The sequence below is a fragment of the Setaria viridis genome, chromosome 7 (genome assembly GCF_005286985.2).
Source record: "Setaria viridis chromosome 7, Setaria_viridis_v4.0, whole genome shotgun sequence".
Lineage (NCBI taxonomy): Eukaryota > Viridiplantae > Streptophyta > Magnoliopsida > Poales > Poaceae > Setaria > Setaria viridis.
Window position 1 is genome coordinate 22,530,788 of NC_048269.2, and position 26,512 is coordinate 22,557,299.

The 26,512-nt window shown below is 50.6% G+C and overlaps 5 protein-coding genes across 6 annotated transcripts; 3 read left to right on the forward strand and 2 right to left on the reverse strand.

Annotated features, from left to right (window-relative positions):
- The first annotated feature begins 3,963 nt into the window (after positions 1-3,963).
- Positions 3,964-5,871, forward strand: LOC117862867 (serine/threonine-protein kinase OXI1). The gene is made up of 2 exons (XM_034746404.2): positions 3,964-4,438; positions 4,562-5,871. Exons 1-2 carry the CDS (start codon positions 4,041-4,043, stop codon positions 5,526-5,528), a joined length of 1,365 nt encoding a protein of 454 aa, XP_034602295.1. The 5' UTR covers positions 3,964-4,040; the 3' UTR covers positions 5,529-5,871.
- A 5,968-nt stretch (positions 5,872-11,839) lies between these two features.
- LOC117865127 (uncharacterized) lies at positions 11,840-13,636 on the forward strand. The gene is made up of 2 exons (XM_034749244.2): positions 11,840-12,831; positions 12,997-13,636. The coding sequence occupies exons 1-2, from the start codon at positions 11,921-11,923 to the stop codon at positions 13,610-13,612; spliced, it is 1,527 nt and encodes a 508-aa protein (XP_034605135.1). The 5' UTR covers positions 11,840-11,920; the 3' UTR covers positions 13,613-13,636.
- A 1,296-nt stretch (positions 13,637-14,932) lies between these two features.
- Positions 14,933-17,605, forward strand: LOC140223296 (uncharacterized). Its single transcript, XM_072294929.1, has one exon. The coding sequence runs from the start codon at positions 15,065-15,067 to the stop codon at positions 15,851-15,853; it is 789 nt and encodes a 262-aa protein (XP_072151030.1). The 5' UTR covers positions 14,933-15,064; the 3' UTR covers positions 15,854-17,605.
- Positions 17,606-18,428: 823 nt separating this feature from the next.
- Positions 18,429-21,374, reverse strand: LOC117863989 (uncharacterized protein ycf20). 2 transcript variants are annotated; one of them, XM_034747948.2, is made up of 3 exons: positions 20,783-21,374; positions 20,618-20,693; positions 18,429-19,318 (listed from the first exon to the last, which is right to left on the reverse strand). In XM_034747948.2, the coding sequence occupies exons 2-3, from the start codon at positions 20,644-20,646 to the stop codon at positions 18,838-18,840; spliced, it is 510 nt and encodes a 169-aa protein (XP_034603839.1). In that variant the 5' UTR covers positions 20,647-20,693; positions 20,783-21,374; the 3' UTR covers positions 18,429-18,837. The 2 variants fall into 2 exon arrangements, with proteins under 2 accessions (XP_034603839.1, XP_034603840.1); XM_034747949.2 differs by lacking the exon at positions 20,618-20,693 and having other exon boundaries at positions 20,783-21,371.
- A 1,216-nt stretch (positions 21,375-22,590) lies between these two features.
- On the reverse strand, positions 22,591-25,276 carry LOC117865190 ((E)-beta-caryophyllene synthase). Its single transcript, XM_034749331.2, has 6 exons — positions 24,685-25,276; positions 24,220-24,586; positions 23,901-24,119; positions 23,659-23,794; positions 23,308-23,559; positions 22,591-23,061 (listed from the first exon to the last, which is right to left on the reverse strand). Exons 1-6 carry the CDS (start codon positions 25,079-25,081, stop codon positions 22,780-22,782), a joined length of 1,653 nt encoding a protein of 550 aa, XP_034605222.1. The 5' UTR covers positions 25,082-25,276; the 3' UTR covers positions 22,591-22,779.
- Between the last annotated feature and the right edge of the window lie 1,236 nt (positions 25,277-26,512).

Below are 26,512 nucleotides of genomic sequence, written 5' to 3' on the forward strand. Positions count from 1 at the left end.
AAAAGGTGCCGAGTTCAGCAATATCGTAAAGAGAAAGGCCTTGCGTTTGGACCCTATCTCACCTTATTGAATAAAAAAGAAGACGACGATCCACTGATTTCTAATCAAGTCCTGATGATATCCAAGTCCATCGTGAGTTAGCTCCTAAACAACTTTTAGTTGTGCTCTCTCGTTCCTTGTGGGGACGGACATGCGTATAGTTCACTGACCATACAAATTCAGAACTGGCCATTTGAATGACAAGGTAGACCAAACACATCTTGGAACTTCGCGTGACTGTCGACGTGGAACGTTCGTTGGTTTTCCTTTTAGCTGAAGCATCAAGTTTTCAGCAGATGAGTCATACAAATTCAGAACTGGACATTTGAATGACAAGGTAGACCAAACATATCTTGGAACTCCCCTGTAGCGGCGGATCAACGAACAGCGCCCGCCCACCAACCAACCCACGTCGCCGCCGCCGCAGCTTTTGCCCGTGCTTTGGCCTCGGCGGCCATCTCTGACGCGCGGCGCCGGCAGCGAATAGCGCAGGCGCAGCGCAGGGCCCCTTTTACTTTTCAGATGATACAGGCACGGGTCTTTCTGTAGGGTTGTGTATAGACCTTTCCCCTTTGACTCGTCAAGCGAAGCAAGCCGATGGGCGCACGGTTCGTGTAGGAGCCACGAGCGTGGATGGAAGTGAAAGCGTAGGTGAAACTGAAACAGAAGGAATGCGTCTACGATTTTACGCCTGAACTGCTTGCGCCTGCGTTGCCCCCAGAGCCCTAATTGCTGAGACTAACGTGTGGACATGTCCTTGACGAGGGAAAGGACGTAGGATGAACAAAAAGAGAGCGGAACTCGTAGCAAAACTGAAAAGATGAAAAGAAACAAGCCTGACGAAGATCGTTCCCGCTGGCATAAGAAAACAACTGGCATGGAGAAATACCTTGGGTGCACAAGTCAAGCCACATTTCCTGTTTGCCTGGCGTGAAGCCCATCCCGTCTCGAGCTGGCGAAAGCACGAGTTACCGACCTAAAGCTAGCGCCCGTACCCGCCGCAAGGCCGTGCCATGCTGTGCCAATCCGCCAATCCACCCGCGCGCGCCCTCCTCCAGTGCTCCTCTCATCCCACCGGCCAACAACCCGGACCGCGACCGCTCCCCAACCCAACCGCCTCCCCCTCGGCCCTCACGGACCCGCGGTTGGAGCCCCGGCCACCGTGGCCGCGCTCAGGCCGCCACGGAACCCGTCGTTTCCCACGTCATTTTCTCGGGGTTCGCGAGGCCTCTCCCAGGCTCCCAGCACACGACACGAGATCCATCGGCCTCCCCCGCCACGGTTGGAAAGCTCTCTCGTCTTAAACCGGGTCATCTTTCCTGATGCGAACGCGATCGATGTGCCGAGACGATGACGACGACAGGTGGTCTTTGATTTTGCGGACAACGATGTGAGGCTTGGACAATGATCTGTGAAGCTGGGGAGAAGGAAGGGGGGTTGAGCAGGACGTGTGCGCGCCGGCACCACTGATCGTTATTAGCGCGTACTGCTACGACCCCCCAGTGCCGAATTGCAGTACTGTACGAATGAAATTAGGGGCCGTCCGGGGGCCAATCAGCGCTGCCAGTTTGACATCTGGTTCAAGTTTGAAGAAGGGCTCGTGCGAGCGACTGGCTTTTGGCCCTGTTTGGCTACCGTCCCGGGAAGAAGCGCGTGTCAAATAAGCTGCATTAATAGGGAAAAAACACTTCTTCGAGAAACGGATCTAGTCCTATTTTTGTGTGTTTATTACAACTGGGAGCTGTGGGGAGAAGTGTGGCAAGGAGAATCTGTAAAAAAAGTGCGCCGTTTGGCTATTAGTTTCAGGTTATTTTGGTCGCAAATAAGATTTAAGCTGTTCCAAACAAGACCTTCGGCTGATGCTCCTAGCGGCTGTGAGATTAGGGGCATATTTGGATGTGCTATTACTAAGAGCATCTCCAGCAGATTGCTCATATATACCCTTGATATCAAAACCTACCATTTAGGATATTTTAGAGACGAGAGAGGACTCCAACAGACTACCAATTCATTTCCTAATACCAAAATCTTTTTGACTCTCCACACCTCTCCTAGTAGTTGCAATTGGCGTGCCGGACATCTCCACTCGCCCAACGCCGCTGCTCCGCCAGCCGTGCGCCGCTGGTCCACCCCCAATGCGGCGGCGGCTGCACCGGGCACCCTGGCTCCACCCTGCGCTTGCGACCCAGCATCCGACGGCGCCCCAGCTCCACCCCGCGCCGGCGACCAAGCGTCGGCTGCCCCTGCCTCCAGCTGCGCCAGCAGCTAGGCGGCCATGCCCCGCCTCGCTCGCGCCGGCACACCCTTGCCTCGCCTCGCGGTCGGCGCGGGGGTCAATCGAGCGCCGCCATCGTGCAGGGGCAATTTGGCGTGGAGCGGCAGATTGAGAGGAGAGACGGGAGGGGAGGTGCAGTAGCATGAGGATAAGAGGGCGGGGGAGAAAAAAATGAAAATTAAAATCTCTGACGTGTGGGTCCTATGTGTTGGGGAGGTATTGGGCATTGGTTTTTAGTCTGCTACGGCGGTGGTCACTAAAAATGCAAAAAGTAATTATTAGAGAGGGAAAGAAAATATTTTGGTAGTGGGATATGAGCAATATGCTGGAGATGCTCTAAAGTTTAGCAAGTGCTAAAGTTTAGCACTTCCACCTATTAGCACTCCCGTTTGGAGATATGGCTAATGGATAGAGTTAAAGTTCATGAAATATCACTTTTGCCCCTTTATCTACTCACCTCCCCTTTCTCTCTCTCCCCTTTTTATCTTTTCACAAGCTATTAGCACCCATTAGCTCCTCCTTACTAGCTAATGCTTTTTGCACTTTTCGGATTGGCTAAAGTTTAACCCTTCCATTGGTTCTCCAGTCACCTGTTAGCACTCGGATCAAACAGGCCGGCATGGCCAACTGCTCCAATCGAGTTGCGCATAAAAGCAGTCCCTGTACGGGGCGTTTTAAAAATGGAGAGGAGACTCAGCTTGTGCAACATGTGGGCTGTGACACTTCGAGAGGGGTACGTGCTCGTATCTTAATTCAGTTTGTTATATGAGATTCTCCACGTGCATATCGGGATACTGTGGCCCTGAGATCGACAAGTTCCTGCCCGGATCCTGACTCGACTCGAGGGAGCTCCCTTTGGCAGGGGGCGTGAATAAGCCAGCGACTCAGCCTTGGGGGACGTTTCTGACGGGGGCGTTGTGGAATTCACAAGCGAAAACACGAAGCATCTGCTCAATTTCAAAGCAAACAGAAAACCAGCCATCATCTCGTCGTTTCTCCTGTTGGCTCCTGCTATTGAATCCTCATATTCCGTTTCCCCTAATATAATCAGCATGCATGTTTATCAAGGATGAGGGGCATTATGCTCGAGCCATTAGCGGATTGTCAAGTGGAATCAGATGCTACATTCCGTGGACCCACCGGAGGGTGAATGACTGAATGACCATGTTGCCAGCCCTGCGATCACAACTTCTAGAAAACCATACGAGTGCAACAGAATCTCCCTTCGAGAAAAAAGAAATCCGGCGCAGGCCGTAGCAGGGACGAGGACGATTGCCCGTACCGAGCCGCGCAGTCGGAGGCAGAGACCCGACCGAATCCACTTGATTTTCCCCTCATTTCCTGCCCCCTTTTTCTGAAAACCCGGCACGCGAGACGATACGCCACGACCCAAACGCAGACAAAGTTCTGCCCCCGGACGTTTCGAAACTCCCACAAAAAGGAAAACCACCCGCACTCGTGGCTGAGCCGGTGCGCGCTCGGCGCTTCGTCCCCAAGGAAGCGCGGACGCCGAGGCGCCCCCGTATAAATCCCCCGCTCCCAACTTGTGCTCCGTCGAATCCTCGAATCGAATCGCGACCAAATCCCCCGCCCCCACGCTCCCCTTCCCTACCCTCATCACCCCGCGCGCACGCACCAACCCCCCCCCCCCCCCCCCCCCCCCCCCCCACTCGCGTCCGTCCTCACACCATCCGCCGCCCCACAACCGATCCCCTTCGCGGGCGCAATGACGGCCGTCGCGGCGGCGGCGCCGCCGCCGCGGCAGCTGAGCCTGGAGGACCTCAAGGCGGTGTCCGTGCTGGGGCGCGGCGCCAAGGGCGTCGTGTTCCACGTCGTGCCCGCCCCGGGGGAGCCGGAGGGCGAGGCGGCCATGGCGCTCAAGGCGGTCTCGCGGGAGGCCGCGCGGCACAAGAAGGCGGCGAGCGGGGACGGGGACGGCCACCGCCGGATCTGGTTCGAGCGGGACGTGCTCATCGCGCTGCGCCACCCGCTGCTCCCCTCGCTCCGCGGCGTCCTCGCCACCGACGCTGTCGTCGGCTTCGCCATCGACCGCTGCGGCGGCGGCGACCTCAACTCGCTCCGCCGGCGCCAGACCGAGAAGATGTTCTCCGACTCCGTCATCCGGTACGTCCCGAGTACCTGATGAAACCATGCGTCGGTCGCCGAGCGCCGCGTCTCGCGCGCGCCCGCACGAGTTGTCTGACAATTTGGTCGCTAATTTTTGCGGGGACTGTTATTGAATCGCAGGTTCTACGCGGCGGAGCTGGTGTTGGCGCTCGAATACCTGCACAGCCTCGGCATCGTGTACCGGGACCTCAAGCCGGAGAACGTCCTCATCCAGGACAGCGGCCACATCATGCTCGTCGACTTCGACCTCTCCACGCGGCTCCCGGCGCCGCCGCAGGAGCCGGACGCCCCGGCCGCGAGTCCCAAACCGGCGCCTCCGGTCGCCGCGCCGTCGCCGAGCCGCGGGAAGCCGAAGAAACCCGCGGGCGCGGCCCTGTGCTTCCCGTTCCGCACTGGCGGCTCCTCGAAGCATGCCGTCCCGGCCGCGGACTCGCCGTCGCCGCCGTCCACCTCGCGGACGGCCTCCTCGTCGTCCTCGTCATCGACGGCGACCACGGCTTCCTCCGCTGCCTCCGCCGGCGCGCGGACGCCCGCGAAGTCGAACTCGTTCGTGGGGACGGAGGACTACGTGGCGCCGGAGATCATCGCCGGGCGCGGCCACGACTTCGTCGTGGACTGGTGGGGCCTAGGCGTGGTGCTCTACGAGATGCTCTACGGGCATACGCCGTTCCGGGGGCAGAACCGCAAGGAGACCTTCTACCGCGTCCTCACCAAGCAGCCGGAGCTCGTCGGCGAGCAGACGCCGCTGCGGGACCTCATCGCCCGCCTCCTCGAGAAGGACCCCGAGAAGCGCATCGGCGCGCGCGGCGTCAAGGCCCACCCCTTCTTCCGGGGCGTCGACTGGGACCGCATCCTCCACGTGGCGCGCCCGCCGTTCATCCCGACCCTGCCGCAGGACGAGGACGGCGACGAGGCGCTCGACGTCGAGAAGGTCGTGCGCGAGGTGTTCGCGTCCAATGACCCCGAGGCCGCAAAGGCGGGCGAGGGCGAGAAGGCCTCGCCGGAGGCGGACGGGGGCAGCGGCGGCGGCGATGGCGTGGGGAGGAGAGATCCATCAAAAGATGGTGATTTCTCCGTGTTTTTCTGAGCTTATATAATTTTAAGTTTAAAAAGTTAATTACCGCTAGTATATTTGTTGATTTTTGAGTTCCTTTTTCTTGAGGACTTGTAGTATGAAAATGATGGGATTTAGCGGATGAGATTAGGAGTGAGTACGGCGCAGTGGCCGGTGGAGTACATAAATTAAAGAGGTGCTCCTGTTCAATGGGGTATAGGCACTATAGTTTTCTTTCTTTCCTTTTATTTTCTCCTTTTATTTGCTTCTTTGTTGGATATACTTTGCTTCGTACATAACGAATAATAAGAGCAGAATTAGCTCATTGAATGTAAATTATCACCGAATAATAAGAGCAGAAAAGGCATTTCGATTATCTTGTTAACAAAGATGCTTCTTCCCAAAGCATGTAATCCTCACATACATTTTCTTTTCTAAAGCGATTGCAATTCTTCTCGTTATGATGGAAGCATGGAACCGTTGAATCGGGAGCAGTTTCCTGTTTCCATCTCTACTAGAATCCCATCATTTCCTGCTGGATTCCTATGAAGTTCTGCTGACAAATCCACGCAGTCAAGTTCCAAACTCAGGCAATGGCCATTGCCAGTTTGCCACGCAGAGTCGTTGATCCAGAATTCAGAGGCAGAGTCAGGCAGAGGCTTCAATAACTGTAGAGTACAGATGAACCTGCTGCCCGCCTGTCCCAAGTCGCTAGGAATGGGCGAATGGCGAGAGCAGTCACCAGGCACCACCAGCTCAGCACAAACAGTACACGTTTCATTTCATTTCATTTCGGAGCACTCGAATTTACTGCAACCACACATGAGGGGTGCTCATGCTGCAGCTATCTGGTGGAGTAGCATGTTCGCGCAGTAATTGGGCTGGCTCTGTACCCATCGGCACGCGGTTGTTCGTGTCAGCCATCATGTTGCACCGCCCCTACGATACCTCGCAGGCACTAAAAATTGCAATGCGCCTGGGAGGCTCACGTAGCTCTCCTGTCGTATTTTTGAAAAAAAATTGCAGTGCGCACGCCCAATGCAAATGCAAGATGGTTGGAGTTTGGATCACGCCGAATTGAAAGTCCTCTGAACCGTCAAGGCTCAGATGCCGAAACTGGGAAACCCAAACAGCACCCACCCGGGGTCTCGTGCTTTATCCAGTCCTTAAACGGCGGTGTCAAGACGAAAGAGAGCAAATGCAGCCGGCCACCTGCTCCTTAACCCGGAGTGGTAGCACGGCGGGGGCAGCAGAGCTCTACCTCCACTCTACGCCATGGAGACTATGAGAGTGGCGTGATGCCCTTGAATGGAATCGGATCGCACGAATATAAATCTTCGTCCCGAGGCCACCAACTATTCCTTCCCCGTCGTCTCGCGCTCGTCCCACGACCTGCGCGTGTGCGTCGTCATGGAGTGCGTTGCGTTATCCCGTGCTGACGTGCTGTGGTGGCTGGCTCGTGGCTCCTCCCCGAATCGATTCGGCATCCCCCTGCTCGCGCGGGCGGCTTTGCTCCCTGCCACGGATTCGGAAAAAGGTGGCAGGCAGACCTCTGCGCGGACGCCTGCGTGCACGGCAGGGTTTGTTGCTCTCCTGGTGGCCTCCTGGAGTCCTGGGGCCTGCAATAATATATGGCTCTCGATTCATACTTGCTTAAGCGGATTTAGCGATGCCAGTTAAGACTAGGGGTAGTACTTAATTCTGAATTTCGCTCTCCAGATGATATTTGGACCCGCATGTTAACAACAGAGCAGCAGCCAGCAGGGCCAGGTTGAATGAGACGTGTCTACGTACGTTGCAGGGGAAGAGACGTTTTTGTACGCTTCAGCTTTTTTTCGCCGTTTTCGCCGACCACCCTGCACCAACTCCGGAACGCAGCATCTCGGCTGGATCCGTCCCGTCGCCGTCCCCCGACGTCAGACGGGCTCGTCCGTTACCGGGCCGCCGAGACGGAGGACACCGCTCCTGACATCACCGATGCCGCGCGCCAAGATGCCGGTGCCGCGCCCCGCGCTACCGTCCAAGGCAACCGTGATTCCGCCCGCTCCCGTGCACGACTGCACGTCCGCGTGCGGACGAACGGTGGAGTGGACCGCCGCGACCGCGAGCGAGTCCAGCGCGGCGGCAGAGTATCGCTTTGTGTTTTGGCATGGATGACCGCAGCCCATCCAACAACGGCTCTGCTCATGGTCGTGGTTGTGCGTACGTGTACGTAGTAGCTGAGCGTATCCCGTTCTCGTGAAGGCACGAGGAAAATCCATGATGATTTCCCAGGACTTGCCACGGACTTGGTCGTGCTCGTGCATGTGAATCATGTGGCGCCCGTGTCCCGTACGGACGAGTGCTAATATTTTTCTCCACGCTAATTAAACCCTATTGCTTCCGCTTCTGTTCTAAATTGTATCTTTACTTCCTCTGTTTTTTTTAAATTGTAAGTCATTCTAATTTTTTTGAAGGTAAAGCATTTTTAAATTTGACCAAATTTATACGATTAAATACTAACATTTATGATAACAGATAACAAGTGCTATTAAATTTTTCATTAAATATATTTTCATAGTATATATATTCGGTGCAATAAATTTTTGTAATTCTCTATGATCAAATATAAAATGGTTTGACTCTAAAAAAATTGAATAGTCAAGTGCTCGTACAAACAATTGGCGGCAAAGCGTATCACTCCTTAGTCCTTACTTTTCTCTCGCAGCAGCCTGCTTTAATTGCTTGCACAGCAAGGCGCACGTCGTCCGCTGCAGCTGCTGGGCTGCTGCCGCGCGTGTAGCTTCACGACCAAGGCCATGCGACGGAGGTCAAACCCTGCGAATTGACACGACGGAGGAGTATTCTGATCTCTCCTGACCGTCGTACTGATGCATGCAATGATGCGATGTCTAGAAGGTCAAACGTAGCTACGGGTGATTGGGAATTTGGAATTGAATAGTGCCGTGGCTCCTAGAAGGTCCGCGCAAGGACGTACGTAGGAGTACGCGCGGCCTGAAGGCGACGCCGTACTGCGGGGCGGCTGACCTGAATTTATTTTTGATATAATCTGGCCGGTTATTAGTTTGTACCACCTGACCCTGACCAAAATTTTTAATCCCAAAACACTCGGTCTCTCGTCGTTAGCGGCTTAGCGCTAGTTGTGGCACAATGCGTCAGCGAGTCAAGCCAAAGCCACTGGGCTCTCCTTTTTTTCCCCCCTCTCTTATGGAAGACCTTCTGGATTGACACAGATTTGATGTCATTGCTTTCGTCATCATCTCCTGCCGGACAGTTCAGTACAGCGCTCTGCGCCGCAACTTCGATTGTCTCGTCGTTGCCACCCTTGCCACACGCACGAAGTCCTTAATAATCAGCAAAGGAGAGAATGGCTACCAATCTACCAATAAAGTCCTTATGTGAAGATTGGCGCAACGCAGCCAGCGATCAGTGCCCGCTCATTCAGAAACCAGAACCCGAACGGCTACTTGTCCGCAAGCCCCTGGTCCACGCATGACCTGTCGATTTCATCACGAGAAAACCAGGCAAGATCACAAGAGGGCTGGCCGCATGGTATATGCCAAAGCTGGCCATGGACATCGATCTCCGCATCTCACTCTGCTACTGGCCTAGTGGCCTGCTCGGCTGCTCCTGCGAAATGCACTCGATCTCGGATTTTAGACGGATTTGGGTTGCGCATGTAATGCCTGCTGACTGCTGTGTCAGTGGAGGCTGAGCTAGCTAGCACGCTCTTGCCTGTTCCTTCCCTGAACCCCTTCTCATCAGTCACTGGTCAGTCTGATTCTTCGTCACGCGCCTTTAATTTGCTGACCAGTGACTGATGCCTAAGATACGGCCACGCTAATCCTAATCACGCCACATTTCCTTGAGAGATGTTTGGTTTACTGCCAGTTACCACACCTTCTTAATTAGCTTCCGACTCCATGTGCATCAGATATGTTTTCATGACCTACTTCTTCACACTAGTGAATTGTGACGCTCATTATGTAGTATTTTTTTTTAATGTTGGGACGCCACAACCTTACTAAAAATATGACGATGTTAGACATCAGCTAGATTGGCCTAGCTTTTAGCTTACACTCTTACTTTAGAATGATGTTATAGATAAGTAGCGGCATTACAAAGATTCATCGTCATCGATCGACTTTACTTCCTGTATGCATCAGGTTAACTGGGATCATTTGATTATTCATGGGAGCGTGTAAACTTCACACCACAGACTTTATAAGGGAAAGAGATAGACGATCTTTGGACTTTGGATTAGGATGGTAGGTGAAGAAGGTGAGGGACCATCCTGTCGGCTTTCGTCTAACTTTAGGCAATGGGAGGTCTTTTGGGTCTTGAAAACTTGGTTCGATGTGACTCCGATGACGAAGACCCACTTTGACAAGAAGGGCAAAGTTAAAGGTAGCTCGGATCGCCGTCGCGGCCCTGTTTACGTGATCAAATCTTTCCTCCAAGATTTAAAGAGCAAAGTCTCCAGCATGCCTTTTGATCGACACTCGCGTTGTCGCATCGGCATCGACAGTTTGCGAGCCACAGCACTCATGATGTCGTCCACTTAGGATTTAGGAAAGTAACAACTAAGGTGTTTTGGCTTCGTTCCAACACTCGCAAAATTAACAGCAGAGGTTAATAAGACGCATGCATTTCACCCTCCTCTGAGCTAAGTAAGGTGAGGAGTCTTGGGCATCGTGTCTCTCGCACATTGCGTGTGTAGTAGCTAGGAGTCTAGCAGTGTCAATTGTCATCAAAGTCTTGAAAAAGAACCTAGCTGCCAGCGAAAGCGCGCAATAGAAAATGTTCCAAGCTTTGCACCAAAAGGGGTCATGAACCGGCCACACGTTCCACGGCCTTCACGCTACACACGCAGCCTAGCTCTCGCGCTCCGGCATCGGTAGGCGGTAGCTGGTGTTGACGTCTTTGCAGGCTTTCAGCTGCTATGTTCTTGAGCCTCGATTGCCCCTAGAGATCGCGTTGCGCCCTGAAATTCTCAAGCGTTACTGACGAGAACTACGCAGAAGCAAAAGAACTAATTAGTACAGAAGAATAGAAGCTGATATGAAAATTGAACATCCCTATTACAGTATCCAGTACGAATACCTTAGAAGGTGCCGTCGACGCCGAGATAAAAAAAAAATTCAGAGTTCGAATGGCTTTGTCTGCCCCGGACCTGGAACGGAAGAAAGCACACTGCGCAAAGGTTGCACACTGGCCTGGCCTCCACATTTGGCTTTGAACTTGCCTCCAGGACAGGTCCTGGGGAAGGGACAAACAGAAGTAGATGGGACACGCGAAACGTAATGCGCGCTGCTCTGCCGGAGCACTCGCGCCTGAATGAGTCATGCTTGCAGCCTGGAATATTCACGGTGGTGCGCCCATGCCCGTATCAGTGCTGGCAAGCTTTGGTGCGGTGATGCACTTTGGAGTTTGGATCAAGTATGTAATCCCGGCTTTGCTTATTGGTGCTCGCACATTTCCGTCGCATTTTCGTTTGGATTTGTTCGTTTTCGTAATCATCACATGCTTTTTTCTGTTCGGGAAATAAAAAGTTCATTTCTAAGGGCTGCCAAAATCTAGTGCTAGCTGGGCCCAAAACACTCCAGTGGGCCGTGGATGATGATGATGCATTGATGATCTCGTACGACCGAGCCAACGGGCCACAAATGGCCATGAATTTGCCTCTGATAATCTCCAGGAAATGCGAATCCGATCGTATTCGTCTCTTCCTCACTCTAATTAAGAGTCTAATCTACTGATCCATGGGCCCATCTCTCCAGACTCCACAGGAGTGGATCTGTCACCGACCACAGGGCTCTGGTGAGCTGGGCATTGATCGAGCTAGTGGCAGCGGATGGTGAAGTGCATGATCGGAAAATAAAAAGCAAGGAGTATTAGCACAGACAACTTGGCGGCCAAGACGCCAGGTACATTTGTGGTACGTACAAGAAGCTGACTTCCGTCGTTCGTTCCTTTGCAAACCACGTCGCACGCTCCCATGCGTGTTGCTTGGCAGCCAAGGCTGCGTCTGCGTGGAGGCCAAACCGTGTGATTCTAATTAGTTTTTGTTTCGTGATTGTCATACCTGATTGAATGTTAATTGTGATACTGCTACTGCGGCATCGTATCTGGAAGCAAGATCCGGCATGATGCTCGCTAACCATTTTTTAATCTAGTCAGATAGGGAATAGTTGACTCTCTAATTATGTGCTGGTGTGATAAAACATTTTTAAATTTGTGCCTCTTTACTTGACCAAGGAAGCCCACGGACCACGGCCGGCCTTGAATTTGATCTCGATCTCGAGGCAACGCGCGATCCCCCGTCGATTATTTAGCTGCAGGATCCGCCGCCCGCTCGCCAAAGCCGAAAACAAGCACGAGCCTCGCCGTCGCCCGTCGCGTCGACCACATCGATCCACCCGTCCATGGAGACGGAAGCCGTGGCGCTACCGGAGGACGCCCTCGCCGGCGTCTTCCGCCGCTTGCCGCCGCTCCTCCCGCACCAGCTCCCGCGCTCGGTCCGCGGCATCTTCATCAACTACATCGACCACGGCCGCCCGCACCTCTTCGCCCGCCCTTCCAGTTCCACGGCGTCGCCTCCGGCGACGAGCCCGGAGATCGACGGCCTGCTCAGCTTCATGCCGAACGACCCCGGGACGGACTGGTGGTCGGTCATGGACCACTGCGACGGCCTCCTCCTCTGCAGCGTGGAGTGGGAGCGCCGGCTCTGCGTCTGCAACCCGGCGACGCAGCGTTGGGCGCTGCTTCCTCCGCCACGCGCGGAGGCTATCACTATCAGCCGCTACGCCGGCGCGTGCCTCGCGTTTGATCCGGCGGTCTCGCCTCACCACGAGGTGGTCTTGCTCCCCGACGTGCCGAGGAAGCCGATGCGTCCGGATAGCTGGAAGGTGCAGAAGAAGCGGCCGCGGCGCCGGCAGCAAGAGATACACGAGCCGTTCTGCCTGGACTCGTTGTTCGCGTCGCTGGATGGCACGACGTTAGTTGCTGAGGATACGACGCATGGAGAGGAATTTCAAAGGGGATCTCCGCCGCCGCAAGTGTCACCTGATCTATCCATGGATGAGGAGGACAGGGAGCCTGATGACCCATGTCGGTTGATGGAATGGCCGCCGTCGCCATTCCGGCTGGATGTGTTCTCATCAAGAACAGGGCAGTGGGAGGACAGGTCCTTTGTCCGGGAAGGCGAGTCGGTTGGGACGGTCGAGGACATGCGGTTGGATGTATCGAAACGGATGGGGTCGACAACACGCCGGCGTTGTGCTGTGTTCCGGCAGAGAGTGCTCTACGTGCATTACCATCGTGCTTTCATTATGAGGTACGTCTATGCAGAATCCAACGCCGCACAAGTACCTTACTCTGTTACTTATACTACCTCCTAATTTTGATTCCTCTGTTACTTATACTACCTCCTAATTTTGATTATTTTTCATGTGCAAGTAAACTAATTATAGCTTATACATTCGAAATGTGTTTTTTACAGATTAGCATTGTCAGATGGTAAGTACCGACTAATAAAAACACCAACAGATGCTGACAATGTGAAGCCATATCTAGGGAGATTAGCAAAGGAGGTGTGCTTCGGAATTGTTCGTGAGGGTCACTTGCGGGTTTGGGTCCTCATCGAATCAGGTGAGAAGGCAGAGTGGGTCTTGAGGTATCAAGATGATCTTCGGCACTGTGCCCACCATTCAAGATCACTCTATAGAAGTGGCACACTGATGGCTGGACCTTGGACAATCATAGAAGAAAATAATGTCAATGTGCGCGGCAGTGATGACAAGGCTGAAACTCTGACAAAAGAAAATTTGGAGTGGGACTCTGACAACGATGATATCTTGTCAGTTGACGTCAGAAGTGAGGAATCCTACTGGGGCATCTCCTTTGACATTCTTGGATTCCATCCGTACAAGAAAGTTGTCTATTTGACTGAGCCCTTCGGAGTATTGGCCTATCATTTGAATACATCAAACGTTCAATACCTGGGCAACTCACGTCCAAAATGCTATTACCGCAATTATTCGAATGGTATTTATGAATCATTTGTGTACACTCCATGTATGATCAGGGAGCTTCAAGAAGACAATATATCCTGGTAGTTCAGTTGTCAGTACCGGGGGTCACTACAACCAGTTGAACACTGGAACGAGTAAGGGTCTGTTTGTTTCCACCCTCCTAAAGTTTTAGCTCCTAAAAGATTTTAGGTAGTTTTTAGGCATCTCCTAAAAGTATATTTGGTTCCACCTCCTAAAAGTGACTAAAGGCAATAATAAAGTGATAAAATACCCAAGATGCCCTTCCCCATACCCCTGCATACCCCTGCTGTTGGTGCTTGGCCCGCCCGCCACTGGCGCTGGCCATCTCGCCGTCGGCCCCGGACCGCCCCTCTCCTCCTCCCGCTGGTGCCGCCCCCTCCCCTCTAATCCCGGCCAACCCGCTACCCCTGTTCCTCTCTCTCTCTCTCACTCATCTCTTCTTCCTCCTCCAGACGAGGAAACACCGAGCTGAGCAGAGCCCGTCCGCCGGCCAAATCCCCGGCCTCCGCTCCACCATCTTCAAATCGCCGCCTCCCATGGCCCCCTCGACCACTCCTTGTTCGCCGCCGTAGCTCCTGGCGTCGGGGATGTCAGATCCCGTGACCGCCATTGCCGCCGACCCAAGCTCGGGCGCCGCCGCCAAACACCACCTCCCCGGCCTCCTTGTCCCCAACAAGCAGCCAAAACGGGGTTGTGGTGAAGCCCCGGTGCTCCTGCGCCCATCACCGGCCGCACCTTGCCATTCCCCACCGCCGGCCAAGGCCACGGCCGGCCCTGCGTTGCCGGCTCGTGCCTATGTGCGTGGGTGTGTTGAGAGTGCTGGGCGGCGGCGGGAGATGGGCGGCGGGAGATGGGCGGCGGCGGCGGTGGGCGGCGGGAGATGGGCGACGATGGCGGCAGGCGGGAGTCGGGCGGGAGAGAGAGGGTAATAAATGAGGGGTAGTGGGGGTTTTAGGAGGTTTTAGGAGGGGGTGGGGGGACTAAAATTTTTAAGGCTCCTAAAAGATTTTAGTCACTTTTAGGAGGAGTGTTTGGCACTTTAGGCAGTTTTTAGTCACTTTTTAGGTGCTAAGATTTTAGGAAGGTGGAAACAAACAGCCCTAACTCTACCGTACCGTGTGATGGTGTCTGTCGTCATTTTCATGTACCCCACCGTTATGTGATTAATTTTCGATTGATCACGAAAATAAAGCATTTGTTTGCCCATTCTAATCCCTGCCTCAGAATTTTCTTTAAAATTTTTGTCTCCTATAGCTATGACAGTATCCAATTATTTAGTGGAAAATTAATCTTTTTTAGGGGGGCTGACCTAGTTTATCCTGGTCATTTAGTTTGATCGAGCCCACGCAACAGGCGGCAGGTGGCCACGAGTTTGCACTCTGATCCTGGGAATGCGCATCTGATCGATCACTCATTCACTCGTACGCGCACCCGCACGCGCCGCCGCCCGCTTGTCAAAACCTAAGCTAATAAAGCGCTTGCCTCGCCGCCGCGTTGCTAGCTTCCATTCCATCCATGGAGACGGAACTGGTGGCGATACCGGACGACGCACTCGCCGACGCCCTCCGCCGCCTGCCGGCGGAGAGCCTCGCCGCGGCACGGTGCGTGTGCAAGGCGTGGCGCAGCGCTGTCGACGACCGCGGGCTGCTGCTCCCGCATCTCCTCCCGCACTCGGTCCGCGGCATCTTCATCAACTACATCGAGCACAAGCGCCCGCACCTCTTCGCCCACCCCTCCCCGACGTCACCACCGGCGAGGCCCAAAATCGACGCCATGCTCAGCTTCCTTCCCAACGACACCAAGGACGCGTGGTCGGTGATGGACCACTGCGACGGTCTCCTCCTCTGCGACATCAATCGGGGGCGCCAGCTCTGCGTCTGCAGCCCCGCGACGCAGCGGTCGACGCTGCTTCCCCCGTGCGGCGCGGAGGGCCTTCTCGGCTGCGCCGGCGCGCACCTCGTGTTTGATGCGGCCGTGTCGCCGCACTACGAGGTGGTCTTGATCCCCGCCCTGCCGCAGGAGCCGGTGCGCAAGAAGCAACGGCGTGAGCTGCCGTGGCACCAAGAGGTACGCGTGCCAGCGTCATTCGAGGTGGAATGGACAGTGCCGCCGCTGCCGCCGCGGCCACCTTCTGTGCGGACACCGGATGAGGACAAGGAGGCCGACGACGACCCGTATCGCTTGATGGAGTGGCCACCGACGCCATGGCAGGTGAGCGTGTTCTCGTCGAGGACGGGGCAGTGGGAGGATAGATCCTTTGTCCGGGAAGGCGAGCCGGCTGGAACGGTAAAAGACACGCGGTAGGAACTACGGAGGTGTGGTCGATGCGGCGGCGCTGCGCGGTGTACCGGCAGGGAGCACTTTATGTGCACTGTCAAGGTTCCTTCATTATGAGGTAAGAATGACTTCTATTTTACTAGTCTAATTTTGATGTTTTTTTATGGCGAGTAAAGTCCATGATCTTAAACACCTCCAATTTGATCCTTTTGTTTTCTTTTACACACATGGCAGCTTAGCTAGTTTACTGTCAGCAAAATACATGATGGTTTTTTATGTTATATGCTTCGTGCATCACCTTTACTAGTCTAATTTTGATGTTTCAGAATAATATTTTATTGTACATATTATTTTTGGTAAAGTGTTCAGAGTTCGGTGTGGTACTGAATAAAAATTATGCAGATGAACATGCAATTGATATGGATGGTATACATAAAAAATAACGTGCTAATTCCTTATTCGTTTTACATAAATTAAGGCCTTGTCTCTTGTTATGTTTCATATGTTTCAGTCACCATGCACCATCCACTCAAGTGCTAGAGTTTTAGTGATTGTTTTGCGTTCATGTTTCATGATCAAATTTAGATTGTTTAAATTATTTAAGTACTGCCATTGGTGAATGGACATATTAATAGTTCTTCAAAAATAAATGCTCACTTGCAGCAACAACAAACATTGCGAATGTAAAACCATGCCTAGGGAGATCAGGTAAGGATGTGGGCTTCGGAATAGTTGACGGCGCCCAACTACGTGTTTGGATTCTCCGAGAATCATGTGAAAAGATGGTGTGAAACTTGAGGTATCAAGGTAATCTTAGCTTCTATATCCACTATGTAGGATCACTCTATGACAATAATAATAGCCCTATTCGCGGACCTTGGATCGTAGAAGAAGATAATGTTAGTGTCCATGGCAATTATGGGGACAAATGACAAACCTATACAAAATGAGGGTTTTGAATGGGACTCAGACGACGATGATGTTGTTTCGGTTGATAGTATTGGAGAGGAAGAGGAAGTCTTTTGGGGAGACTTTTCACACATTCTTGGCTTCCATCCATACGAGGAAGTTGCCTTCTTGGCTGAACCATTCGGAGCAGTGGCCTATCATATGAACACATCAAAAGCTCAATATCTAGGAAACTCACGCCCAGATTGTTACTTCCACAACAGTTCAAATGGTATATATGAGTCATTTGTGTATACTCCTTGTACAATTGGGGAGCTTCAAGAAGGCAACGTTGTCAGAAGCTCTCCCAGAAGATTGTTATCGGGTATCTATGGAGAAGGCAGTTGAACAATAGCAAATTATGATGATGTGCTCATGTTTGAGCTTGGCTCGTTCTCTAGTTATTTTTCAAGCATTTGTCACTTCGTTTTGTTATGAGTCATATGCCCGTACTTTAAAACAATATAATTTTCCTTTTATTTGTGCGTTTGGGCTATCCTTGTAATTGTAATAAAAACAAAATTAGTGCACAATTTAATTTACTTTTAGAACTGGGTCTGCCCGTAGCATGACTTGTCATAATTTTTTTCCCTGGATCCAGAACGATTATCTAGTCATCAAAAAGCAATGACTTTTACCCTGAATGAGACCACCGTGTTAGCATCGCTTAACCTCTTACTAGTTAATAAGTTGAAGCTGATTTTACTGATAGGCAGGAGTTCAACACCTTCGCTTCGTGTGGATGCACGCAGCACCAAGTGGGAAAGAGCTGTCACCAAGTGTGCAAGCTTCGAGTTTGACTGATGGAGCCTACTTTGCTGCTGGCATCAGCGGAAGCACCGCCATGACTTGAGGTGGTATTCCGAGCAGAATGGCCGTCCCCGGAGCGGCTGCTCGCCCGCCTCCGCGAGGACGCCGCGCTTTGGCGACTGGCACGACCGGCCGGATCCGTAACCACGTCTTGGTGCTCTGTTCTCTGCCTCTCTCCAACATGTAATCAAACCAGCGAAGAACTGCGTGAACCAACAGCACACCAACCTTTATGACAGAGCTTTGGGCCCCGTCAATCTAATGGTTTCTGGGGATCTCTGGGCATCTGTGCCTCCGGCGAACTGGGGTTATCAGATATGGTCATCTAGGATGCTTATGTAGTTATGTTCAGAGAGCTGGTTACTTTCCTCTTCAGAACAAGTCTGAAAAGATTGTCAGGTGACAGTGTGTGCCAGCAAATACTTTGTGAATGACACGGTGGTATTGCACTGGGATGCAAAGGGAATAGTTCAAAGAAATTCAAAAATTGGAGCAGCTACACAACAGATACATTGATGAATCGAAATGATTTCTGGTATGTAGTTACTATATTTCTTCAATGGCCTAGAATGGAATAACTAGTTGCTTGAGCCATGAGAATATGGTATGATTACACTCGGAATAATACAGGCCCTGCATCATGCTTTGTTCATTTTATTAGCACGATTTCCCCATCATCCATTGAAAGCCAAATCATGGCCACGAGCTTTCGCAATGGAGCTGTTAGTTAAGGTTCCCAATGAACGGATTTGGAGGATCAAAACTGGTAAAGTTGGCAAGGAACTAACTGTGCAGTAGCAAAGGCAAGTAGAATTTGCTATACAGACCAGGAGAAATTTCTACGTCTATGAACAAACCATAGTCACATAAATTGCCAATGAGCAGTCCAGACACACTGATGCCACTGAAGGCCTTTATAAATTTGTGCAACAGGAATACAGGATTAACACTCAACAGCCTGCAATTCAATAGTAGTTTCAAAGCCTATCGGTTCAGTCTTCACTTAAATTAGCTTGCAGTATGCAAATTTTGAACACCTGAGATATGAATTCCATGTGTCATTTGGTACCAGCAGTCCAGCAGTTCCGACAAGACTACCAGCAGTGGGGTCAATCTTCACATAGGAGAATAGAACCAAGGAAGAAAACTAAAGGTCCCTGCAATTTAAATCCATAACATATATGCCATATATCTGCCATGTGTGCGGTGATCAAGAGCGCGGGAAGAAGCAGCCAAGCAGGAGGTAATGCAGTTCAGCTAGCAAGCTTGAAGGCATCGATAAATAGGCCATATGTGAAACCCATCTTGAAATTGTTGAGGAGTGCAATGGGAAAAGTAACTTTAGGCCGGCTGTAATAGAACTTAGTCACATACTCCGCCAGCAGGACGCAAACAACTGCGGCTATAACATCATTCACACCCAATGCACCAAAAGACAGAGAGATTGTCTGTGCGACATAAAAGCCACCCAGCAGAGAGATGCCACCAAAAAGGGTTCTTCTTGATCGGCTTCTGAAATAGTTCCTTGACAGTTCTGGGATGATTCGGATGATGTCAACAAGCCTTCGACGCCCATCATTTCCTTGCACAGCACGGATTCTGAGATATTTATAAGAGGATCTCCGTGGGAAGTTCCTATAGCTCTGCGATAAAAACCTTGGCTCTGCATATAGCCCATAGCTAGGAAGACCAATGGAAATAGAATTTGAAACACCTGTCATTGAGATGTTTGCACTGCATAGACACAAAGTTTTTTCATCAAATAAACAGCCAAAATAGGTGATGCTATGCATATATAGCAAAGCTTTCCAGAACACAGATACAAGTGGGAAAGGAAATCATTCAGGCTAAAAAAAGATGGCATGCACAAGTAATATAGATGGATCAGAATGACTGGCTGATTACAGGTGCTATTTTTGGCTGTGCATTGCTCCAATGATATAGATATACAGTGTGCTTAATGATACTACTACCACATACCACTCTATCAAGCTATTTCCAATAGCTGATAATGCTAGCCCTGAAGAGGTGCATTATAGAAATTCTTAAATCCTAGTTTACAGTCATTACACACATCAAGAATAATGGGAGTAACCACTCAAAAAAAGAATAATGGGAGTAACAGATTATTAGTCAACAGAAGAATGTAGTAGTTCACATCACATAATTATACTCACAATGTAAACTAGCTCTTAGTTTCCACGTGTATTGCTTCCACAATAAACTAAACCTAAACTGCAATCTGGACTGTGAACAGCATACAATATTCTGAGGAGAAAAAACAAGGCACTATCTTTCCATACGGATACGGTGAGTTAGCATGCAAGATCAACTCCAACAGCGACCGTCACAATTCACGAATATGGAAGAAAAAAACAGTAATACACTAACAAATTCACCGGTAAAGTGTCTAAGGTAAAATACAGAGCAAGCTTAAAAAATTAACAAAAACTGAATCCTGAAGGTCACATCTCCAGCATCTGACCATATCACTAAGAAATAACAAAATAGAAAATACAGCAACATTTTTATTTGAATAACACAGACTTTGGCTCCTATGTACCACGAAATTCTCCACTTCCATCTCAAACAATAGCATTTCTGTCGCTTTGGGACTAACACTCTAACAGGTTAAAGTTGGACAAAACTCCCTCATCAAATACCCATATTGTCTTCAAATAATTAAGTGCTTCAGAGTATTATTACATAAGGAAAGCATATTACTTTCCAGAAGCCTCTTAGTTTCATCCACATAAATAAAATGATTCTCAGAAAGGAAGAATCAGTGGCAGACTTCAATTGGGCCCTAGGGGTCAGATCTGGAAAAATGTCCACGGGTTGCACACTCCATGGCTGGCGCCAGGAAAAATTTTCTGGCACAACGCAATCACTGTACCAATTGTAACAGATCATAGGTTTCACAAGTTGGAAATTAGGCTAATTGGCTTTGTTCAAACCAAAACATCAAGACCTAACATGGTAAGATTACATAATTCTTAAAGAAATTTACAGCGAAACAAGACATTCTCATACTTTCGAAGTGCTTGATTACGCTTCCACATACAAATACTTCATCTTTCTGTAGTCCAATACTCTAATTCGAAAAAATCTGCTAGCGGAATCGAGGGGAAACAATGCTAATCAGCTAATCACCAGATTTAAATACACGCCAAGGAGAGGAAGAGGGGAGGACAAAACCTCGCCGCCGTCTATTGCAGATTTTTGTTCTCGCTCTCCCGCCCTCCCCTCGCTGCCCTTCGCCGGCTCTGGCCGCTGGGCGCTGCGCGGCTGCGGCGTCTCCTCGGCTCCCGGCTGGGGATAAGCGGCAGTGCACGGACGGGAGTCCCAGGCGTCGAGCACTAGCGATAGCGAGCCACACTAGCATACTCACGCTGCATCGTGTGATGTGTACCACTGGGCCACAGCCCACGGGGGAAGAGAAGGGGGGCTGGTTCGTGTATATGGGCAGCGCACGGTGGGGACGGTCGGCAGCGCTCCCACGGCTCCGAATGGCAGCAGCACCGGTGGAGACGCTGAGCGCGGATGCGAAGGGCAGCAGCGAAGATGCAGCGTGTTGAGGGCGGAGCGGGGTGTCTGCAGGGCACTAGCAGCAGCAGCAGAGTAGCGGCGTGGAGCAGCAGCAGGGGCGCAGCAGTTGCAGTTGCTGCGGATGCGGCGCAGCTACGGGAGAGGTGGGCGGCGAGGGAGTAGCGCGGTGGTGTTGGAGCCACAGAGAGGCGGAGGAGGGAGCAGTCAGCGTCTCAGCGATATTGTGCGGCGGAGGAAGAGATGAGGATTGGATTCGGTAGATAAAGGAGAGGAAAAATGATAGAAAATAAAAGGAGGGAGAAAATAGAAAAAAAAAGGCGGAGGAAGGAGCAGTCAGCGATATTGTGAGGCGGAGGAAGAGATGAGGATTGGATTCGGTAGATAAAGGAGAGGAAAAATGATAGAAAATAAAAGGAGGGAGAAAATAGAAAAAAAGTGGAGAGAGAAAAATGAAAAAAATAAAATAAAAAAAGAATGAAAGGGGACAAATTTAATTATTGCTTAATCTATAATTATTTTAACCATTTTTTTATTTTGCATGAAATCACACTGTAAATGGATGAAATTGCACTATAACCACATCAGATAGTTACGAGTATAATGGACATTTTACATCTTTCACCCGTTCAATTAAAAGCAGAAGAATCCGTTTTACTAAACGCTTTTCCAAATAACTTTAGTTGTACCAAAGAAACTGCTTCTGAGAAGCCACATCCTGAATTGTTTTCGGCATCTCCTGTGCTGCTTCTGAGGGCCAGTTTGGTAGGGCTCCAGCTCCAGTTTCTCCTACGGCTCCAGCTGAAACCCTACCAAATAGTTTGATAAAAAACGACTCCACTCCTAAAGCACTAGAGGAGCCGAAACCATTTTATATGAAAAAGCCGGAATTAAAAAAGTATCTCCTCCTTTCCAAGAGGAGCTGAACCCTGCCAACCAAACTGATCATAAGAAGCTGCTTCTGTGCCGCATGGACGCACACGCAGTGCACGAGGTCGTATTCTCGTGTGCTGGTGGCATCGTGCGCGGCATGCACACTCAGCAACCATGAATTGTTTTCGGTGGAAAAGCAGCCCTACCAAATATGCCTTCTTTTACTCCTCGCCGCATGCCCACAGTCCGGCGATGGCGGCAGCGCACAACCACACAAGCAGAGGCGAGCGAGGGCGTAACCAAACCGTGCCTCACGCGTAGGCGAGCGCTGGGCGTCAAAACGTCATCAAAACAAAAACGTGCGCGTCGGTATCCGGCGTCAGCTGTCTCCGAAGCGAGGTGATGAAAAGTGCACGGTCATAAGACATTTTAGACCGATAACGAAACCTGTTGTACGTACGTGGGAAGAGTACTCTTCTAACTTTGATTCGTGTGCAAGTTGGTCTCTTGGTACACGCATGCATGTATCAGCTACTGCACATGTAAATAATCGATCAGAGGAAATAACCGCACAAACGGGAGAAAACTTCAGAGGCCAAATGCTTCTTTATTTCAGCATTATAGTAACTGTTTTGAGCTTATAACAGCATCTAATAGGAAGGCTACTCAGTTACATAATACACGCTTGTATGGTAGGAGATCCACACCTCTCGTACAGTATTTAAGGATGACCGTTGATCTCTGCATTTATTTTTGACGCTGGATCGTCAGCAGGCTCACACGAAATTCACGTACAGTGAAGTCATGACGTCCTTGAGGATGTGTGGGAGGGTGTAAGCATCTTCGCGCTTGTATACGAAATCCATTGTGCGTGCAATATTGACCACCTTTTCCAAAACTGCCATGGGATGTTTCTGCTCGAGGCATTCTTGGACCATGTCCATCCATGCTTCTTCGACTATTTCTCTGATCTTCTTGTTTGCCTGAGACACCGTGAACCCATACTCTTTCATGCAGGTTTGAACCGTGGATGCCACGTGATCCGAAGCTTGCTCTCGCTTCAATGGGAAAAAAGGGGTAATGAGAAAGGTACTTTCGTGAAACTATGACGATTCTTATTTTTCCTTTTAATAGTAACAAAAAAGCACACTTCCGTTGTTTTACCTGTATTAATTTTCAAAAAGTGGAAAAATTGCCAGACGTTTTGAAGTACATGAAGATATAGTATGCACTAAATATTTATATATGACTATTGAAATAAAATGTCTATAATATTAAAGTGTATATGTTGAGTGAATTCGTACCTCATGTGACACGATGTCATTCATAACGCGCCCGATGATACAGAGACCTCTAACAATTTTTGGATAAGTTCTTGTCCACCTAATTGCCTCACTCGTAGCCACATCACCCATTGAAATGAGTGCAAAAGATGCTATTTGCATACATCCACTGCTAGGCACAGAAAGCTGTAGGTGCTCTTCGACCTTGGTTGGCACATAGTGTTCGTCCCTCCATTTCACCTCGGCACGGTAGTTTTTGGCAAGGTCAATTACCTAAGTATGCAGATGGTACACAATGTTAAAACCTAATATGTGTTGAAGATTGGATATTTGGCGGCATGCACCTGTACCATTCTTGTATACGTTTTTTACCAGTTCTTTGACCAATTCAGCGTGCTTGTTGTTCTGAAATTTTAAGTCTTCCTCGATTCCATTTGTACTGCTAAGTGTATTGAGGTAGAACTCCCTCAGGTGTTCTGGGAGCTGGTCAGTGGCCTGTTCATCCCACCTGTCAATAAACTCATGCACATATTGTAAATTTCGTATGAGAGCGTACGCACGTAAATCCTGTTCGTCTCAATTTATTTTCTCAAGATGATGTGAGCTAGGCCAACCTTTCCAGTGCTGCAGTGAAGACGTTGCTTTCCTCCGTGGTGCTGTAATTGTCATAGAAGTCGTCAAACAAGGACGCTAGCATAACCAGCTTCGTCAGCATTATCCTGGAGTACGAGTAATAAGGCTCGTAAAAAACTCCCGTCATCCAAAAATGCACCTCTGCCAGTCTGTCCCGGGCGAACCCTAAATCTGTCACCGACTGGAAGTTCTTCCACCACCTACGGCGCAAATCATGTATCATCAATAAGTAAATGAAATTAGCACATTAATTGCACGACATAAGTATCATCAAGTTGTTTTAACTTTTAACGTAGTTACATTGTAAGAGCCTTCAGCTCCTCGCAGTAGATAGTCTGCAAGATGTTGTAGTCCAGCTTGGCAAACTCCAGCATGGTCTCATCTCGCGCAGCCTTCTTCTCGTAAACCGAGATGAAACGCCGTGCCTCGACCCTCTCGACCCTCCTGAAACTCGGCGTCTCCAGCGTGTACCTCACCTCTTCCGCCACCTCCGGCTCTAAGCTCTTCATCAGAGACTCGAGCCTGCTCCTGGCGAAAGCGATGGCGCTGTCAAGCACCTCCTCGCGGCGGACCCTGAGGTGCGCCGCGTCGAACAGCATCAGCAAGCACTTGACGTCGTCGCCGGCTGCGAAGTTGCCTTCCTCGTCTCTAAACTTGGCAAACACATCTGCATTACATTTGTAGCGATCACTAGTTTGTTTAACATCCATAATTAATAATGTTTGTCAATCAGCATATGTGCATTTTTCTGACATTCATTCTTACCTGAGGTGACATTGAACCCGTTCTTCCTGAGCAAGTAGAACCGCAGCGAGGTGAGGTAGAGGTCGCCGCCGTCGTCGTCCTCGTCGGCATCGTGGACGACGGCGCGCAGCAGGCCGTTGATCTCCTCCCCGAAGCGGTAGTCCACCCCGATCCGCTGCAGCGCGTCGACGAGCTCCAACTTGGCGGCCAGGTCGACGGAGGCGGCGGCGGCCAGCACGGCCCGCCTCAGCTCCTCCTCCTTGGTCCGCGCCTCCTCCTTCATGGCCAGGAGCTCCGCCGGCGTGCACGGCTGGTGGCCGAGGAAGAAGTCGCCCCAGGGGCTCGGGTGGTAGGGCCGGGGCTTGTGGCGCTGCTCCTCCTGCATCGCGGTGCCCAAGCTGGAGGCGGCGGCGGCCATGGCAACACCGTACCTACGGCTTGATCGGGCAGGGGCTTGGGCTGATGGGACGACGCACGGGGAAGAAGAGAGCTTGTTGCTAGAGCTGGTGTGTGTAGCTTAGCAGCTAGCAAGCAGTGGCGCTCAGCTGTCTGCTGTGTGATGGAGGCTTGGAGACATGGAGAGTGCCTGGCTTTATATAGGGCCAGCTAGCTATAGGCTACAGCTCACCGTACGACGCCCGGCCGGGGGCTGGGTGGCCGGCGGGCCGCACACATGCAAAAGATGCGCGGGTCCGAAACTCCGAACGACACATGTGACACGAGGCCTGTTAGACCGGCTACTCGTCAACGTCGCTTTGCGCCCTGCCGCCCTCGAATTAGGCAGGAAGATGACGCTACGTATACTGAGGAAACTGAAGAGTAACAAACCAAAACGATTGGTTTCATCAGTTTTAAAAAAATCGGTTATACAAAAATACGTACTGATCGGTTCTACAAAAGTCGAGATTAACGAAATTCGGTCTCGATTAGTTTGTCCGGTCATAATCGATATAACTGAGCCTAGCAGAGAACGTGCAAGGAACCTCATAAATTATATCGACTAAAACGGATTATCATCTGTTGAAAGAACCGACTATCGAAATAATCTCGGTAGTCCACGATATGCATCTCGAGCATCGTTCAGGAACAAACCGCATACTATTTTTACATCATGACATAAGGATACATATGAGAGCAAACTTTAGACCTCGTTTACAAGTCTTAATCATCGTACTAAAATTCAGAAATTATAATTACAACATATAACAACTAGAACATGAGAGTTTTCACCGGAGGTTCTTAACCAACTTAGATGTAGCCTAAGTCTAGGTGGCTATCCTATCATGTTTTTCTTAGATTAAGAGTTACAACGCAGTGGGAAGATAAAGAGTATTAAAGGGGCAACATGATGTCCTTGCCCACAAGACACCACCTGCCTAAGCTTGGAACGACTTCCACTATCCATCCACATTGTAGGCTTTGGCGGGATGAAGGCGGCTATCACTCATAAGAAGGAAAACCGGCAAAACAACGAGAGTACCGTAAGTACATTGCGTACTTGCAGGACTTATCCTAATACTATGAATTTGGTGGATACATGAGGCTAGTCAAATTTTAACATTTAACTATAAAAGTGCGTGCATAGTTTATCAAGTGGATAAGCAAAAGACATAGCATCTACATTTCTATATCAAGCATCAATACAATTGCATAAGTAAAGTGATCATGCAATCATGAGCTCAATATTCCATAAGCTCTTCACGGAACTCTACGTTAAAGTCCAAGTATAGGAGCGTGCTCTTTGACCGGAAGCGCGGCTATTGCAATAGATTAAAACCCTGTGGGGGTGTACAGGTTTTCCCACACGAGACACAAAAAGACCAACGACCATACCCTCGGCTTAGGATAA

Excerpts from the sequence above, each read along its gene's own strand:
- LOC117862867 (XM_034746404.2), top strand. The coding sequence starts at position 4,041 with ATGACGGCCGTCGCGGCGGCGGCGCCGCCGCCGCGGCAGCTGAGCCTG. Across the intron at positions 4,439-4,561 it reads TTCTCCGACTCCGTCATCCG|GTTCTACGCGGCGGAGCTGG; the intron begins GTACGTCCCGAG and ends ATTGAATCGCAG.
- LOC117865127 (XM_034749244.2), top strand. The coding sequence starts at position 11,921 with ATGGAGACGGAAGCCGTGGCGCTACCGGAGGACGCCCTCGCCGGCGTC. Across the intron at positions 12,832-12,996 it reads CATCGTGCTTTCATTATGAG|ATTAGCATTGTCAGATGGTA; the intron begins GTACGTCTATGC and ends TGTTTTTTACAG.
- LOC140223296 (XM_072294929.1), top strand. The coding sequence starts at position 15,065 with ATGGAGACGGAACTGGTGGCGATACCGGACGACGCACTCGCCGACGCC.
- LOC117863989 (XM_034747948.2), bottom strand. The coding sequence starts at position 20,646 with ATGTGGAAGCGTAATCAAGCACTTCGAAA. Across the intron at positions 19,319-20,617 it reads CGTAATCAAGCACTTCGAAA|TGCAAACATCTCAATGACAG; the intron begins GTATGAGAATGT and ends GTGTCTATGCAG.
- LOC117865190 (XM_034749331.2), bottom strand. The coding sequence starts at position 25,081 with ATGGCCGCCGCCGCCTCCAGCTTGGGCACCGCGATGCAGGAGGAGCAG. Across the intron at positions 24,120-24,219 it reads GAGCTGAAGGCTCTTACAAT|GTGGTGGAAGAACTTCCAGT; the intron begins GTAACTACGTTA and ends TTTGCGCCGTAG. Across the intron at positions 23,795-23,900 it reads TTCACTGCAGCACTGGAAAG|GTGGGATGAACAGGCCACTG; the intron begins GTTGGCCTAGCT and ends GTTTATTGACAG.